Consider the following 18,361-nt stretch of genomic DNA (forward strand, 5'->3'; position numbering starts at 1 on the left):
GCTTTTGTAGGGATTAAATGAATTAATGTATGATTAATTAAATGAATTGATGTCTATAAAGTATCAAATTATGCCAAGAATACAGTGATGTATGTGTTAGCTGTTATTATTTTTATTATTATTATCACTATGGGCAGACACTAGTCAAAGTGTTGACTCAGTCTTCACAAAGGTAACTGCAACATGGTGAGGTCAATTTTGTTACTCAAGATCACACCATTAGTAAATGGTAGACCCCAAATCTGACATTAAGGATTTCAGGCCCATAGATTATTGTGCTCCACAGAAACAAAGCCTTTATTTACAAAGCATTACAAAATGCCAAATAGCTCACTAAACAGAAGGTGTATTTATGTTTACAAGATTTACATTAATCCAAGTGACTTCTCAAAATGATAAATTTACAAATTTTTAAAAAATTCATTTATTACTGCATTCTGAGTAGAGAATGATACTATTTAGACAGTGTGTTGAAGCAATAAGCTTCTCTCTTTTTCTAAAGACATATTATCTATTAATACTAAGTAATTAAGGGAAACATTCAATGAGAAACATTTGATTAAGGTAAACAGAAATAAATAGCTTTTAAAATATATTCAGAATGCTTTAGCACATGCATTTAAAAATATTTCATATTTTTGATTCTTAAAAATTTATTCAAGAAGTAGAAATATCTGAATTTCAGATTGAGCAATGCATTCTGAAAGAAATACTAATTGTGTTGTTTCCATTTACAAGTTCTTTAATTCACAAACAAGTTGTTACATTTGATAGAAGAAGGCATTTTATATTTCATCTGGTGTGCATGTATTTGGACTGAGAAATATTTCCTCACTTTCTTTAAGTACAAAATTGTAAGTGCATAGTGGTGGTCTGTGAAAGAGAAAAACAGAGAGAAAAAATAACTATTAGTAAAACAGCAAATTTATTTTCTTCTCATAAATATTGGAATACCCTACGCCTGTGACTAACTCGTTCTCTAAATGCAGGGAGTTGAGATAAACCTCTGGGATCATTTCTACTCCATCTAATTTGTCTACATAGGGATGAATAGACACAGTATTTGTGAGAAAGAAAAAATGCTCTGTGCTTCAACATCTTCTCTCTTTGCTGCTTCACTGGAAAACTTACATTGAATGGGAAATATTTTTGGATACTGAAATAGCTGAAAACTGAACTCAACTCTTAGTGGCTGGGCCACTTCTTCTACCATGAAAGCCACCATGGAAGAGTTGGGCTGAATTGCACAGACAGTTTTGCCAAATATTTTAATCAATCCTCTGCCACCTGCTAAAATGGAAATAATAACATTTAAAGTATTCTATATCTTGGAGAAATTGTGTATTTGGTATTTGAAGGTTTCTGAGAAGTCACGTCACTGTGGTGAATCAGGCATCTTGTCTCGTGATTTATCTTCCTGTTAATGTCTTGAAAACTTCAAAAAAGCAATCAACTAGAATAAGCAAAGATTGGTCAAAATTCAGGAAAGGAGCTAAAGGAAAAAGTGGTGTAATAAGTGGAAATTTCCCGTATCAGCCATACTAACTTAGTCAAGGAAAAGGGAGCAATTCAACTGCACAGGTGCTGGTAGTTTGCCTTTATTCATATGCACTGCTCTAGTTCAAGAGATATATTGTTGTCTGTCTCCTTCTAGCTTGATTAAGACATTGTTGAACACGTTTTAAAAATATCAACAGTGTTGTTAGGTTAAATTCTTCCATTTTAAATCAATTTCCTATATCTGCTAATATTTGAAAAGTAATAAAATATGAACATATTCATCTTTAATTCTAAAAGCTGATATAGAATACTACAATATTTTCCACTGGAAATAATAAATGCATCTAGGAATTTTAATTTTAATAGTATAGAAGTAAATATGAAATGACAGTACCTCAATTTGATAAGATTCTGATTCTTAGATATTAGATAAAGTAGCTTTTTGTTAAATTGTCGGAGTTCAGAACATAATCGAAAAATCAGATGTAATCCTTTCTCCATTATTAAGAAAGTGGAAGAATGACTTTACCACTTTACCACTTCCCCTAACAAATACATATATACTTATGTCAATTTTTAATCTAGCCTGCTACAGCCTTTATTCAGTGAGTGAGCCTTCAATGTTATGGATATCCCTGATCCACCTAATTTTTAAGTTGTCATCATAGGACAAGGGTGTTATTAGACTTATTAATAAATTACCTCAGTCATTAAGTAATTGTTCTATTCACATATTCATAATACAATATTATGGCAAGTGTGCTCTTATTTTCTACAAAAAAATAAAAGCTCATAACCCTGTTACCATTGAAATATGTTCAATATAGTAAATGTATATTTTTATTAAATATTCCACATTTTACCAAGCTTCTGCAAGCATTACAAAACAGTTTAGTCAGGTTCATTATGCCTACCAAAGTGAAGTTTTACTAAAACATATGAGAAAAATTAATTTTCTTTGTTTTTACATTGTGAAAAGCCTATCTGGTTCTACTACCAGGACTCTGATTTTGAGATCATTTATCCTATGTTATTAATAGTTCCTTCTCCCCGAATCAAAATTTTTAAACTCTATAATTTAGAAAAAACTATGTGATATAGGTTGAACTATCATAGGAAGAAGACTATTTAGTGGATTTTTTTAATTTAAAAAAAGAGCACTGAATATTGCATTTCTAATGCTTTGTTTACCACAAATTAGCAGAAATGAGCACAGTACATTGATAAAGTATAAACTTTAATAAAAAATAATAGAAGAAATCCAAGGGTTAAAAAATCTCTCTAAAATTCAAATACAATTAGCTTTTAATTTTAATCCATATATATTCTACCAAATTACAGGGAATAGACGTGCTTCTTTATTTAAAAAAGCTCCCTAGGGCTTTTGTACAACATATCACCACATCTATGCATCTAGTATTTTTAAAACTTACTTAGGATAAGGTTCCCAGCATTAACAAAGGTGTCTGTTCCTACCTGCCAGATGATCAGGTAAAAAGAATAGAATGGTCTTGCCTCAGTAGTGGGGGTAATTAACCCTAAACTTAGCACTACTCCAGTCCTGCCTAAAACACCTTGAAGGCAGGACCTGAAAGAATCAACCTGTTTAAAAGCAACTTAACAGCATCTTGAGAATTAACCTGAAGAATATTTATAAGAATACAAAAATATGGAGCACCTAACATGATGAAATACACAGTCTGGTGTCTAATCAAGAATTACCAAGCATGCAAAGAAGCAGGAAAATGGAACCATATGAGGGTCAACCAATTGAAACCACCCGAGAACTAGCATAGATGTGAGAATCAGCAGACAAAGGTATTCAAAGAGTTATTATAACTGTATTTCATATGTTCAAATAGCTAGGTAGAGACATAAGAGATATTAAGAGAGTCAAATCAAACTTCCATAGGTGAAAACTATAATATCTGAGAGGAAAAATACCCCGGATAGGATAAATATCAACCTAGACATTGCAGAAGAAAAGAATAGTGAACTTGAAGACACAGCAGCAGAAACTATTCAAAATGAAATGTAGGGAGTAAATGAAATTTAGAACTTCACAGAGTATCAGTGAACTGTGGGACAACTTCAAGCAGCCTAATAAACTTGAAATTAGAGTCCCCAAAGGGAGAGGAGAGAGTAGGGGCATAGAAAAAGATATTTCAAAAAGAGTTAAAAATTTACATAAAATCTGATGAAATCCGTAAACCCATGGATCCAATAAGGTCAAACAGTAAACACAAGAGATATGCAAAAAAATTCCAAAAAGCCACATTGAATCAAACTGCTTAAAATCAGTGATAAGGAGAAAATCTTAAAACCAGCCAGAGAAAAGAGGCTTATTTTCCTCATAGGAAAAAGGAAGGATAGTAATATATTTCTCATTAAGATCAATGCATGGTCTAAGACTGTACAGCAACATTCTTAACGTACTGAAAGTAAAACAACGACAACTGTCAAACTAGAATTCTATACACAGAGAAATTATCTTTCATAATAAAGACGTCATAAAGACTTTTTCAGACACACAAAAGTTGAAAGAATTCACAACTATCAGATCCTACAAAAAAATCTTAAAGGAACTCCTTTTGTTATAAGGTAAATTATACCAGATGGAAATACGCATCTACATAAGGGTTAGAAGTGCACCAGAAATGGTAACGATATGGAAAAAATATATAAGACTTTTCCTAATGATTTATATATCTTTAATGGACATAACTCTTTGAAGAAAAGTGATGCATTGTATTATAGAGATCTTAGTATATGTATAATTAAAACGTATGCCAATAACAGCACAAGAGAGAAATGGAAGTATACTACTGTAAGGCTCTCATGCTATATGTAAAGTAGTAAAATTCACTTGAAGGTACACTGTGATAAAATAAAGATTATAATATAAACCCCAAAGAAACCACTAAAATAATCAAACACTTACAGATAATAAACCCACAAAGAAGATCAAATGTAATCATAAGACTCCTCAATTTACCAAAAGGCAGACAATGAGAAATTGGGAACAAAGAACAGATGGGACAAACAGAAAACAAAATAGCAAGATGATAGATTTAAACCCAAATATATCTACAATTACATTAAATTTAAAGATGCAGATACCCTCAATTAAATGGCAGAGGTCATCAACATCATTTGTCATTTGAGAAATGCAAATTAAAAACACAGTGAGCTACCACTACACAAGTATTAGAACAGCAAAAATAAAAAACAAACAACAAAAAAACTGTTGAAGGTGCAGTTTTTGGTGTAAGAGAGCAGTAGAACTCTGATAAGTGCCAGTGGGAAAACAAAATGTACAGTCACCTTGGAAAAGTCTGTCAGTTTCTTATAAAGTTAAACATACACTCACAATATGACCCCACAATCTCTCTTCTAGGTGTTTATCTAAGAGAAACGAAAACGTATGTTCACATAAAAACCTGCAGGCAAATATTTATGTTGGCTTTGGTCATGGACAGATATCAAAAATTATGAACAAATTATATTTCCTCCAACTGGTGAATGGATAAAGGAACTGTGGTATATCCATACAATAAAATACTATTCATCAATAACATTCCACTGATATAGGCAACAACATGGATGAATTTTAAATGTCTAAAGCTAAGTGAAAGAAGCCATACTTATAGGGCAACATACTATATGATTCCATAGGGCAAATCTAGGTGCAGAGGTTGTCAGAGTGGGCATGGGGAGTTGGAAATAAAGGGCAAAAGGCAGTTTTTATGATTGATGGAAATGTTCTGTATCTTAATTGTGGTGGTGGTTATATGACTCTATGCACTTATTAAAACTCATAGAAATGTATACAAAAAGAGTATACATTTTACATGTATATGTATTTTGTACATGTACATGTATTTTGTATACATGTACATGTACATGTATACATGTATTTTGTATACATGTATTTTGTATACATGTACAAAATACATGTACATGTATTTTGTATACAAAATGACATGCATTTTGTATACAAAAAATGTATACAAAAAGAGTACATTTTACTTTTTTTTTTTTTTTTTTTTGCGGTACGCGGGCCTCTCACCGCTGTGGTCTCTGCCGCTGCGGAGCACAGGCTGCGGACGCGCAGGCTCAGCAGCCATGGCTCACAGGCCCAGCCGCTCCGTGGCACGTGGGATCCTCCCGGACCAGGGCACGAACCCGCGTCCCCCGCATCGGCAGGCGGACCCCCAACCACTGCACCACCAGGGTAGCCCCATTTTACTTATTAAGTAAAGTTTTTAAAAGTAGATTTAGTTCATCTTTTCTCAGGAAGTCATCCAGGTACCTCCACTTGAATATTCCTCTCAGTCCCTAAGTTTGAAAGCCTAGTCCACTGGAAAAGCTCAGAAGAACTATGTTGTTTGTGTAGTCTCTATCATAGTTCGTTACAGATAGCTAATTACTGATTGAGTAGATATACAGTTTAGTCTGGACCATAAGGCATCATATTTTTATGACTCACATTCCCAATGATTTGGCAGTGCTAATTCTCATTCATTGCACATTATCTGTATGGACAGATCTAAATGGGAAAAGCAACTAAATGGTTACTGCAATTATCTAGGTAATTAAACTTTAAAGCACATATTTCATCCAAGCATCTGTTAGCATCCACAGCCAACAGGGAACGTTAACAGTTTTGTTAATCACCCACAAAATGTATTTTAGGGTTTTTTTTGCCCTGAGTAGAAGTAATTGCATCTAAATTTTGTAAATTTTGTAAATTTTCATAGTCTATCCACTGTTTAGATTTTACATAAAAATTAAAATGACATGCATGCTTATTTTTTTTCTCTGTGGCCTATCCCAATGACTTTACCGCATTTCTTACTTAACCAATGAAGGAGTTGTATATAACATTTGTCTGTGTAAAACATGATTAAGGAGACAGTGAATCAAATATAATAGTGGACATACCCGTCTGCCTTTACACTTTCTTTTCCTCTTATAAGTGACTTGAAAAAGAGAAATAAATGGAGCAACCTATGACTGTTGGGTCATCGACATTCTGTGTCAAGGTGTGAACATCATGTGGTGAGGCAGAAGATTTGAAAATGTTCTTTCTATGAATATAAAAAAGCCACTTGTTTAAAGTGCAGATAGTTGTCTATACATGGATAGTGTTTATGAAAAACAAAAATTGGGGAGAAAGTATTCAACATAAAGGAAAATCTAAGTTGAATATTCTACAAAAGATGAAATATAGTGAGTCATTAATTTACAGTTAAAAAGAGAAAAATTGCTTATAACCAGGTACATGATGTTGCACAGCTCCAAGTCCAATGTGATCACATTATTATCTATGTGAACAGTGACCCTTGAAGCTACTATTGTAGGGAATAAGCTGCATGATTCTACACAAAAAGCCTGCTTGTACTTCAATGTAAATAGTTAAATTCATGATTCAACTGTAGCATGTGTGACTATAAGTAAGTATGACAAAATATTAAGTGTTATCTCTTAGTTGTAGGATTATATATGAATTAAATTTTCCAAATGTCCCACAATGGGAATAATTGACTATATTAATTAGTGAAAAACTGTTATTCCTATAAAAAGAGCAGCAACTAAAAGCAAAGAAAACAACAAATGAAAAAAGCCAAGAAAAGTTTGGCTTCGAGTCATTGCAAAGGCACTTCTCAGCTGAGAAACCTTAGACATGTTATAAAGCCTCTGAGTTTCTGTTCCCTTACTAGTAAAACAAAGAAAATACTTAACTCATGGAGTTGTTGCAAAAATTGTAAAAATAGCATTTGGGATGTAGTAGATGCTAAATAAATTTAATCACTATAATTCATCTTGAAAGAAGTTCACTAATATTAAAACAAACTTCTCTGGGATATCCTTTCCAAGAAGTCATCAATCCTTTGTACACAATAATGTTTCCTTAAATCACATGCATCATCCAAAACATGCATCTTGGATAAAAACTAAAAATCCTCCTTCTTATATACTAGTTCCCTAAAGGAGAAGGTTAAATTGAGTTTAGGGCAAATAACTCACAAGATAAATTCCACTTTATGAGATAAATTTGCAATCAATGCAGATTTCTTTTTCTGAAGTTCTTAACTCTGCTGAGAGTCTTCCTATATCCCCCAAAACTGATGCGTGAGGATTCTGATCACTACATTATAAGAGTGGGAAGTGTGGTAGAAGTGAATAGAGAGTTTGGATAAGAAGTTTACAAAGTATTAATGAATGAAACTTTGACAAAAAGGTAGGAGTGTTTTTATGGTTGGAGAATGTGACATAGTTTCACAGAATTATTGGGAATAAAGCATTTTATTGATGAATTACCTTAGCAAAACAGGCCGATATTTTTCATATAATTATGGGCTGGGCCAGTCTATTGCTTGAGCTGTGTATTTATAGATAAAAGGAGGTATAAGAAGAGTTAAATTGGGGACCAACAAAAGAAGGGAATAAAAATGAAACGAAAGGATTGCTACTAACTGAGCATCTGCTATGAGCCGAATGTATACTTCACATATATAATGTCACTGAAAACATATGGAACATATTGCAAGGCAAATATAGAAAGAAAAGCAACTATTTTGTGAACGCAGGTTGATTGTAAAATGCATTTATATTTATATATTTATTTATGTAATGTACTTTTAATCAAATTTTATTAAGATTTGTATCAATTATTGGGTATTTATATAATAACTATAATTGTATCTTACAGCATAGTTAGTGAAAATATATGTGCTGTAGTTTTTAGGATTATAACCTGAAATTTCTTGCTTACAATGTCCAATTATACTATTACCATTTAAAATTATGTCATAACTTTAGGCAAATCAAAAAGATAATCACTGGGCTTCCCTGGTGGCGCAGTGGTTGAGAGTCCGCCTGCCGATGCAGGGGACACGGGTTCGTGCCCCGATCTGGGAAGATCCCACATTCCGCAGAGCGGCTGGGCCCATGAGCCATGGCCACTGAGCCTGCGCGTCCGGAGCCTGTGCTCCACAACGGGAGAGGCCACAACAGTGAGAGGTCTGCGTACCAAAAAAAAAAAAAAAAAAAAAAAAAAAAAAAGATAATCACTTATCTTAATTATCAAATATTTTTTAAAATATTTATATAACTGCAACAAAATTTTAATCTAAGATAAATAATTTTAGAAGTAGAATATGAATAAAGTATCTTGTCCCTATATATGATAAATAAAATATTGAATTTCTAAAAATATTTAGGTATAGTAACCTCTTTGTTCAATACTCTAATGGTATACAAAAGAAGCTCATTTCCAGTCATCCTAAAACCTTATTCTTATATGAGGCATAGTTTGCATTACATATAGAAACACACAGTGGCTATTCACACTGTTGACATTTTTTGGAATTCTTTATCTGTGTCACCTCTCAACATTACACAGACCTAGAGCACCATTTGAGGACCCTCGAGAAAATGGGCTGTGGAGAGTGAAGATGGGGGACAGGCTTCAGAATGAGTGAACAAACTTTGTAAAAATGTAAAACAGTTTTGCCAAAATTGTTACCTTTAAACGCCCTTCACAGTTCTAGCGTTCCAATCCCCACATTCTCCCAAAGTACCCTTGGCCTTTTAACCAGGCAGTTTAAAAGACAAAAGATGAAGTGTTAATGACTTCCGCACAAATAGTATAACTGTAAATTGGTTTTCTGAGGTTACTCTCTAAAGACAGTTCTTTGGCTGTTCTTAACCAAATACTTACCCTCATTAAATCTAAGCTTCATGTATAATATTGTCAAAAGAATATTGAAACTATTTAATGAAATGAAATACTAAATTAACGAAGTTACCATGAAGTAAGTAAAGCATAGAGGCCAAAGCTACAAAATTATAGATTTAAATGTTTAATTAATTTGAAAAAGGACAAACGTCTAAATTTATACATAAACCCTCATGATACTGGAGTAAATTATTTGAGGAGTTACTTCAATGTTTAATCTCACATTGTCTTGTCAGTCAAAATATTACATTATAGTCATGCAGAACTATAAACATAGCTATTTAAAAAACCTAACTTACCCTCAAATTGTTTGAAGTATCCAGACCCTGAAAGATCTGAATTTGAGTGCTCTAGCTTAGCTATTCATTTATTGCTTTCATTCAGTAGTTAACTGTGTCAGCCAGTCAGAATTATATTTTTTAGTTAAATCAATATTTAACTTTAATAAGATATATTACAAGCCAGACAATGTTTAATTAATATTTTGCTGACTTATCAAAATATTTTCAGTCTCTCTGTAGTGGTCTGTTATTTTTGCCACCAAGCACCTATCCCTTTCGGGTAATATTACCCTCATCATTCTTTACCCCACTCTCAGTCTATAAACTTTGGATGAACTTGATCCCATCTTGTCTCAGAGTTAAGCATAAAACACTGAAAGAACTTATTTCCCTGGCCAAGGAGAAGAAAGTAATTCCCCAAGCACAGTGTGAGGTTCAAAGATATGTACTTGCCCAATCAAAATCGGTGAGATGCAGTGGGACCTTAAAACTTTTTTTTTTTCCCTGAGGGGTGTGAAGTTGGAATCAGGTAGGTATGATAGTTACCTATCATAGTACCTATTACCATCATAGTGTTAGCTAACACATGCATCACATCACATAATTACCATTTAGTTTGTGGTGAGAGCATTTAAGATCTACTGTATTAGCAACTTTCAAGTATATAATACAATATCTGTTAACTATAATCACTCAGCTGTACATTAGTTCCCCAGAACTTATTCATCTTATAACTGGAAGCTTGTACTCTTTGACCAACATCTCTTTTCCTCCACCTCCCAGGCTCTAGTTAACCACCATTCTAGTTTCTGTGTCTATAATTTCAGCACTTTTAGCTTCCACATGTGATACCATACAGTATTTCTCTTTCTCTGTCTGACATATCACTTGGCATAGTGTGCCCAAGATTCATCTATGTTGTCACAAACTGCTGGATGTCTTCTTCCCTGTGGCTGAATAATATTCCAACACACACACACACACACACACACACACACACACACACTCCTTCCACATCTTTTTTTTTTTAACATCTTTATTGGAGTATAATTGCTTTACAATGGTGTTGTTAGTTTCTGCTTTATAACAAAGTGAATCAGCTATACATATACATATATCCCCATATCTCTTCCCTCTTGCATCTCCCTCCCTCCCACCCTCCCTATCCCACCACTCTAGGTGGTCACAAAGCACCGAGCTGATCTCCCTGTGCTATGCGGCTGCTTCCCACTAGTTATTGGTTTTACATTTGGTAGTGTATATATGTCCATGCCACTCTCTCACTTCATCCTAGCTTACCCTTCCCCCTCCCTGTGTCCTTAAGTCCATTCTCTAGTAGGTCTGCGTCTTTATTCCCGTCATGCCCCTAGGTTCTTCATGACCATTTTTTTTTCTTTTAGAGTCCATATATATGTGTAAGCATACGGTATTTGTTCTCTTTCTAACTTACTTCACTCTGTATGACAGACTCTAGGTCCATCCACGTCACTACAAATAACTCAATTTTGTTTCGTTTTATGGCTGAGTATTCCATTATATATATGTGCCACATCTTCTTTATCCATTCATCTGTCGATGGACACTTAGGTTGCTTCCATGTCCTGGCTAATGTAAACAGAGCTGCAATGACCATTGTGGTACATGACTCTTTTTGAATTATGGTTTTCTCAGGGTATATGCCCAGTAGTGGGATTGCTGGGTCGTATGGTAGTTCTATTTGTAGTTTTTTAAGGAACCTCCATACTGTTCTCCACAGTGGCGGTATCAATTTACATTCCCACCAACAGTGTAAGAGGGTTCCCTTTTCTCCACACCCTCTCCAGCATTTATTGTTTCTAGATTTTTTGATGATGGGCATTCTGACTGGTGTGAGATGATATCTCATTGTAGTTTTGATTTGCATTTCTCTAATGATTAGTGATGTTGAGCATTCTTTCATATGTTTGCTGGCAATCTGTATACCTTCTTTGGAGAAATGTCTTTGGAGAAATTTAGGTCTTCTGCGCATTTGGGGATTGGGTTGTTTTTTTCATATTGAGTTGCATGAGCTGCTTGTAAATTTTGGACGTGAATCCTTTGTCAGTTGCTTCATTTGCAAATATTTTCTCCCATTCTAAGGGTTGTCTTTTCATCTTGTTTGTGGTTTCCTTTGCTGTGCAAAAGCTTTTAAGTTTCATTAGGTCCCATTTGTTTATTTCTGTTTTGATTTCATTTCTCTAGGAGATGGGTCAAAAAGGATTTTGCTGTGATTTATGTCACAGAGTGTTCTGCCTGTTTTCCTCTAAGAGTTTTATAGTGTCTGGCCTTACATTTAGGTCTTTAATCCATTTTGAGTTTATTTCTGTATATGGTGTTAGGGAGTGTTCTAATTTCATTCTTTTATATGTAGCTCTCCAGTTTTCGCAGCACACCTTATTGAAGATGCTGTCTTTTCTCCATTGTATAATCTTGCCTTCTTTATCAAAAATAAGGTGACCATCTGTGCGTGGGTTTATCTCTGGGCTTTCTATCCTGTTCCATTGATCTATATTTCTGTTTCTGTGCCAGTACCATACTGTCTTGATTACTATAACTGTGTAGTATTGTCTGAAGTCAGGGAGCCTGATTCCTCTAGCTCCATTTCTTTCTCAAGATTGCTTTGGCTATTCGGGGTCTTTTCTTTTTCCATACAAATTGAGAATTTTTTTGTACTATTTCTGTGAAAAATGCCAGTGGTAGTTTGATAGGGATTGCATTGAATCTGTAGATTGCTTTGGGTAGTATAGTCATTTTCACAATGTTGATTCTTCTAATCCAAGAACACGGTATATCTCTCCATCTATTTGTATCGCCTTTAATTTCTTTCATCAGTGTCTTATAGTTTTCTGCATACAGGTCTTTTGTCTCCTTAGGTAGGTTTATTCCTAGGTATTTTATTCTTTTTGTCGCAATGTTAAATGGGAGTGTTTCCTTAATTTCACTTTCAGATTTTTCATCATTAGTGTGTAGGAATGCAAGAGATTTCTGTGCCCTACCCAGGTACGTGGGGCCTTTCTTGCCTTTTGGGAGGTCTGAGGTCTTCTGCCAGCGTTCAGTAGGTGTTCTATAGGAGTTGTTCCACATGTAGATGTATTTCTGATGTATTTGTGGGGAGGAAGGTGATCTCCGCCTCTTACTCTTCCGCCATCTTGAAGCTCCTCCACATCTTCTTGATCCATTCATCCTTTGATGGATACTTAGGTGGTTTCCATATCCTGGCTATTGTGAATAATGCTGCAATAAACATGGGAGTACAGATATCTCTTCAATCTTCAATATCCTGTTCTCATTTCCTTTGGATATATACCCAGAAGGTAGAACTGCTGAATCTTATGGTAGTTCTTTCTATTTTTAATTTTTTGAGGAACCTCCATACTGTTTTCCATAGTGGCTGCAACAATTTACATTCCTACCAATGGTTCACAAGTGTTTCCTTTCCTCCACATCCTAGCCAACACTCATCTCTTGTCTCTTTGATGATAGCCATTCTAATAGGTGTGAAGTGGTTTTGACTTACATTCCTCTAGTGATTACTGATATCTATTTTATTCCTAAACTGGCATACAATGAAGAAAACCCAAATGGCGATATTTAATCTATCTACTTTTTTATTAATTTATTTATTCTTATTTATTTTTTTGGCTGTGTTGCATCTTCGTTGCTGCACGTAGGCTTTCTCTAGTTGCAGCAATGCTTTCACTGCAGTGTGCGGGCTTCTCATTGTGGTGGCTTCTCTTGTTGTGGAGCGTGGGCTCTAGGCATGCGGGCTTCAGTAGTTGTGGCACATGGGCTCAGTAGTTGTGGTTTGTGGGCTGTAGAGCACAGGCTCAGTAGTTGTGGTACACGGGCTTAGTGCTCCATGGCATGTGGGATCTTCCTGGACCAAGGATTGAACCTATGTCCCCTGCATTGGCAGGCGGATTCTTAACTACTGTGCCACCAGGGAAGTCACTATCTATTCTTTTTTGAGCTATAAATCAGATAACTACTTATTGAAGATAAAATATAAAATCCTCAGTGATTTTTTGGAGGAACCAAAGATCTCAATTCTAATAATTACCACAAACTATTATTTGCCTCTTTGTTTTTAAGGAGTCTATAAGTTTTAAAAATTCAAGAGGTAGATATAGAAATAATTTTAAAATCACATCATCAACTTCAAAATCCAAAAACAATTTCTTATTTAAATATTAAAATATTCAACAATTTCACTTTTTGTAAACACTACAGTTTTTAGTGTATGCTAATTTTTCTACATAGTAACCAAGAAGAGCAATAATTGTTAAAGTATACAGCAAATTACAACTTCTTAAGAAAGTCCTTCATTTAGTATCAGTATAAATTTAATTTATCAAGGTCCCTTTATAAGAGGAAATAATTTCATTAAGTTTTTTCTAATTATGGCATATATTTTTATTATATTAAAATGAGTCATTACCATTATGTTATGGTAATTTTGCCATTTTAATGATTGCCTAACATTTCATATTGTGGATATTCCATAATAAATTTATCAAGTGCCTCATTGTTGAGCAGTTAATTTATTTCTAATTTTCAGCATTATAAATCAGACTGTGAAAAGAGTTCTATACAAATATTTATGTGTATTTCTGATATTTTATCTATTTCACAAACATTTGTGTAACCCTTATTCTATGTCAGACAATATTTTATATCCTTTATAAATGTTACAATATTTAATCTTAGTAGTGAAGTTGATTATCACTATGCTCATTTTACAGATTAAAAAACTGAGACACAGAAAGATGAAATAATTTGAGAAGGTCACAGAACTAGCAAGGAACTGAACTAAAGTGAAAACTCAGGCACTCTGAACATTACCCTATGCTACCTGGTCTCTGAAGTATAAGTTCTAGAAGAAGAAATAACAGGCTAGAAGTATTAACATTTGAGGATTCTTGACATATTTTGCTAAATACTTTCCAGAATGTGCTTATATGTTTACACACCTACCAGCAGTGAAACACAGTGGAAATTTGTGTATAACTTCAGCAACAACAGATATTTTTCTTTTTCCAACTTGGGAAGAGATATATCTCATTGCCTTAATTTTAATTTATTTGAATACTATTGGGGTTACAAATTTTAAAATATGTTAGCCATTTATTCCTTTAATTTTTTAAACTGCTCTTTGTCAATTTATTTCTATGGTTCTTCATTCAGCTGTTCACTTAGTGTCTATTTTGTACCAGGCACAGTTGAAGTACTTGTGTGAACAAAATGGATAAAATCAATGTCCTCAAGGAACTTAAATTCTACATGGGGAGAGACAACCAATAAACAACAAACATAATAAATATGTAGTATACTACCTATAAGTCCTATGAGGAAAAACAAAACAAAACTTGAGCAAGGTCAGGGAGATCAGGAGTGGTAGGATTGCTATATTGAAAAAATGACATCTGAGCAAAATCTTGAAGAGAAAGTTAGGCTTCTAGGGAAGGAAATTTTCAGGCAGAGGAAACAGCCAGTGCAAAGGTTCTAAGAAAGATCCTGCCTGGTCTGTTCAAGGAACAGCAGGGAGGCCTGCAATGCTGGATCTAAAGAGCCAGTTCAGTGAAGGAAGAGCTGAGGTCAAAGAGGTATGGGATAGTGGAGGTGTAGCCCCCGAGTCAGGTGGGATTTGTAAACCATCGTGAGGGCTTTGGCTTTTATTGAGACTGTGGTTGAATACTGGATATGTTTAGAAGGTAGGGGCAAAAGTTTTTATGATTGGATGTGGAGTGTGACAGAAAAAGACGTCTATGCTGAACCCAGGTTTTTTGACTAAGGCAACTAAAAAGATGTTTCTCTATGTTTTAACTGAGATGTGTCTTTCTGTAATTTTATAAAATGTATTAATATGTAAATAATTTAAAGCCATTCTGTATCCCACACATTATAAGTTTTCTTATTTTGTTTTTTGTTAATGTTTGTGACATACAGATTTTATTTTTTTAATTTGTATGGAGGCAAATTGATTAATATTTTCCATTTAGTTTCTCTGTCTTGGCTGTCATTATTCTGCATACATAAACATTTGCCTATGTTTTCTCCTTACTGTTTTATATTTAATATGTTACTATATCTATAACTAATTTTGAATATGTTATAATTAAGACATTAAACTCTTTTTCAGTTGTCATTTATTGTTGTGTCATTACTTGAAAGGTTATTCACATCATCTACAAAATTACGTTTTGGAGTTTTCCTTTTACTCCCTTAAATGCATATATATTCTTCTGCCAGTATCAAATTTTTTAAATTATTGCTGTTTTTGAATTTGCTTTTCTGTTTCATAGTTAAAGTTATAAACACGACTCTCATTCAAATTTTCTTGGCTCATCTCAGTAATTTGTTATTCCAAGTTAATTAGGAAGAGCTAAGCCATCTCTTCTGGAGATTTTGACGGGAGTCATGTTAAACTTACAGGTGAGTTTAATAAGAATTGCCATTGCTACAGCATTAAATCTTCCATTCCATGAAGAAGTCTTTGAATACTTGCAGAATTCTATACTTATCACTCAATCTTAACAATAAAATATATGAGTGGCTCTAAATGTTGCTCTCTTTTAGTTTCCTGGTTCTTAGTTCATTCTATCAATTTGAGATCTGTATCTTCTTCAGTTGAGGAGAGATTCCTTTCATCAGATCTGTAGTTACTTCTTCTGTTGTGTCTCCTCTTCAGCAATACTAGGTATCTACATTTTTTCATTTTAATTATTTTCCAAAAAAATTATTCCTCAGTCTTCTCTATTATATTACCTTATTCTGTAGGTTATTAAAAATGAGTTTTCTACATTATAATTCTACTCTTTCTTGTTTTTAATGTTGACACTAAATTTGATGTTGACCTTAGTTTCTTAAGTCTCAGTTCCATTTAATCACGGCCAGTTGCTTGATCATCTTGCTCTTCACTTGTTCCCTCACGGATTACTGTTTACTTAAATATTATTGAGAACACCAAGCAATTCTTTGTGAAATTTCCTGTAATAAATCTTTTAAAAAGTCAACCTTATTTCTAAATCTTGACTGTTGGATCTTTCTCATGCTGCTGATGCTGAATTAGGCACCATTTTGTTGTTGTGTTTTTCCTGTTCACCTCTGCTTGAACAATGAGAGATGAGTGTCCAGCTCTGGCACTTGCCCATATATACATTATCCTTGGTTGCTTTTACTGTACAGATGTATGGAACTAAATTTCTCTTTCTCATAGTGAGCTCATGTGCTGTTTTATATACAAAGATTCTAGCTAATGCCTGGCCAAGACTTACAGCATATGCTTCTTCTAGACTGAGGAAGAAACTCTTTTGTTTCTCTTTCCAGTTATGATATACAGGGAGAAGACTATATTCCAGAACAATATAAATCCTTTACATTTAAGGGCCAGAAACAGAGCATGTAAAACTATAACAACTACACTTCTTTACTCATACTCAGCACCCTGAGGCTCAGACAGGTATTAATGGAGGAGACTAGGGGAATATGATAGTGCAAGTTATCTCTCCGTTACAATGACATTTCACTCATTGACTGTTTTTTTTTTAATAAATTTATTTATTTTTTTTTATTTTTTGGCTGTGCTGGATCTTCGTTGCTGTGTGCGAGCTTTCTCTAGTTGTGGCGAGCTGGGTCTACTCTTCGTTGTGGTGTGCAGGCTTCTCATTGTGGTGGCTTCTCTTGTTACGGAGCACGGGCTCTAGGCCCACGGGTTTCGGTAGTTGAGGTGCTCGGGCTCAGTAGCTGTGGTGCATGGGCTTAGTTGCTCCGTGGTATGTGGGATCCTCCCGGACTGGGCTCGAACCCTGTGTCCCCTGCATTGGCAGGCAGACTCTTAACCACTGTGCCACCAGGGAAGTCCCCACTCATTGACTTTTGAATGACTAAATATTCTCATACCAAAAGTTTACAAAATAACATACTTCAAAGAATTTTCCCAGTTCTCCTTTGTTGAAGTAGACCTCATCTAAATGCATATGCTTACCACTTATTATTTTTATTCTCCAGAAATTCTTATTTACTGTGTTCGACATTCACAAAAAGGTAATTGGGAAATCAAGTATATAAATACAGGAACATAAACAGAGATAAAGTGTTGCAGTCAACCAAAGAAGAGAGATTTCTAGCAATCCAGAAACCCATTGAAATGACTGATAAAGTTCTAAGGCAGACATTTGTCTCACTTTTTTCATGTTTATTGTGTCTTGTGAAATGACTGTGTTTTTTCTTTGCTTGGGTAATGTGATTCCAAAATAAATCTCATCTAAGCCAAAAAAAAATTTTGTATCTTTTAGATATTCCAACATTTATATAAAATACAATCTAAAATACAATAAACAGATATTCAAATACATGAATTTTTAAACCACTCCTTAGCAAAGCAATATTTTCAAGTTTAAAAGATAACATTGAAATCAAAATTTAGTTTTCTTACCTTTCTGGATATGTAAGTGATTTTAACTTGAGACGCTGAATAGTGTATCTGCATGTGGAACATTGCTGATTTGAGCTCTGAAAATATGCCAAACTAATGGCTGAAATATTTACAACATCATTTAAAAACTGAGCAAGAATCTTGAATTCTTGAAGTTTATAAAATAATCTGTTCTTCCTAAACAGAAAATTTCATATCTCATCATATTAGTAATTCAAAATGTAAAACAACTTCAAAATCAATACAATCTTATAAACATTAGATAGAAATACCAATATTATAGGGAAAAGGCCAAACAATAAAATATGTGGTAAAGTATTAATTAAAATAATTTAAACAGTAATTAAAAACAAAATAAAATAATAATAATATATATATATCCCC

General features: G+C 34.0%; 1 protein-coding gene across 1 annotated transcript in view; it reads right to left on the reverse strand.

Moving 5' to 3' along the window:
- Positions 1-703: 703 nt before the first annotated feature.
- LIPI (lipase I) overlaps positions 704-18,361 on the reverse strand; it is a 68,841-nt gene continuing 51,183 nt past the window's right edge. The window contains exons 10-11 of the mRNA XM_032629436.1: positions 17,978-18,154; positions 704-873 (exon numbers count right to left, since the gene is read on the reverse strand). Of these exons, the coding sequence (XP_032485327.1) occupies positions 786-873; positions 17,978-18,154 (265 nt within the window). The 3' untranslated portion in view covers positions 704-785. The remainder of the gene's footprint in view (positions 874-17,977; positions 18,155-18,361) is intronic.

This window comes from Phocoena sinus, chromosome 4 (assembly GCF_008692025.1).
Source record: "Phocoena sinus isolate mPhoSin1 chromosome 4, mPhoSin1.pri, whole genome shotgun sequence".
Taxonomy (NCBI): domain Eukaryota; kingdom Metazoa; phylum Chordata; class Mammalia; order Artiodactyla; family Phocoenidae; genus Phocoena; species Phocoena sinus.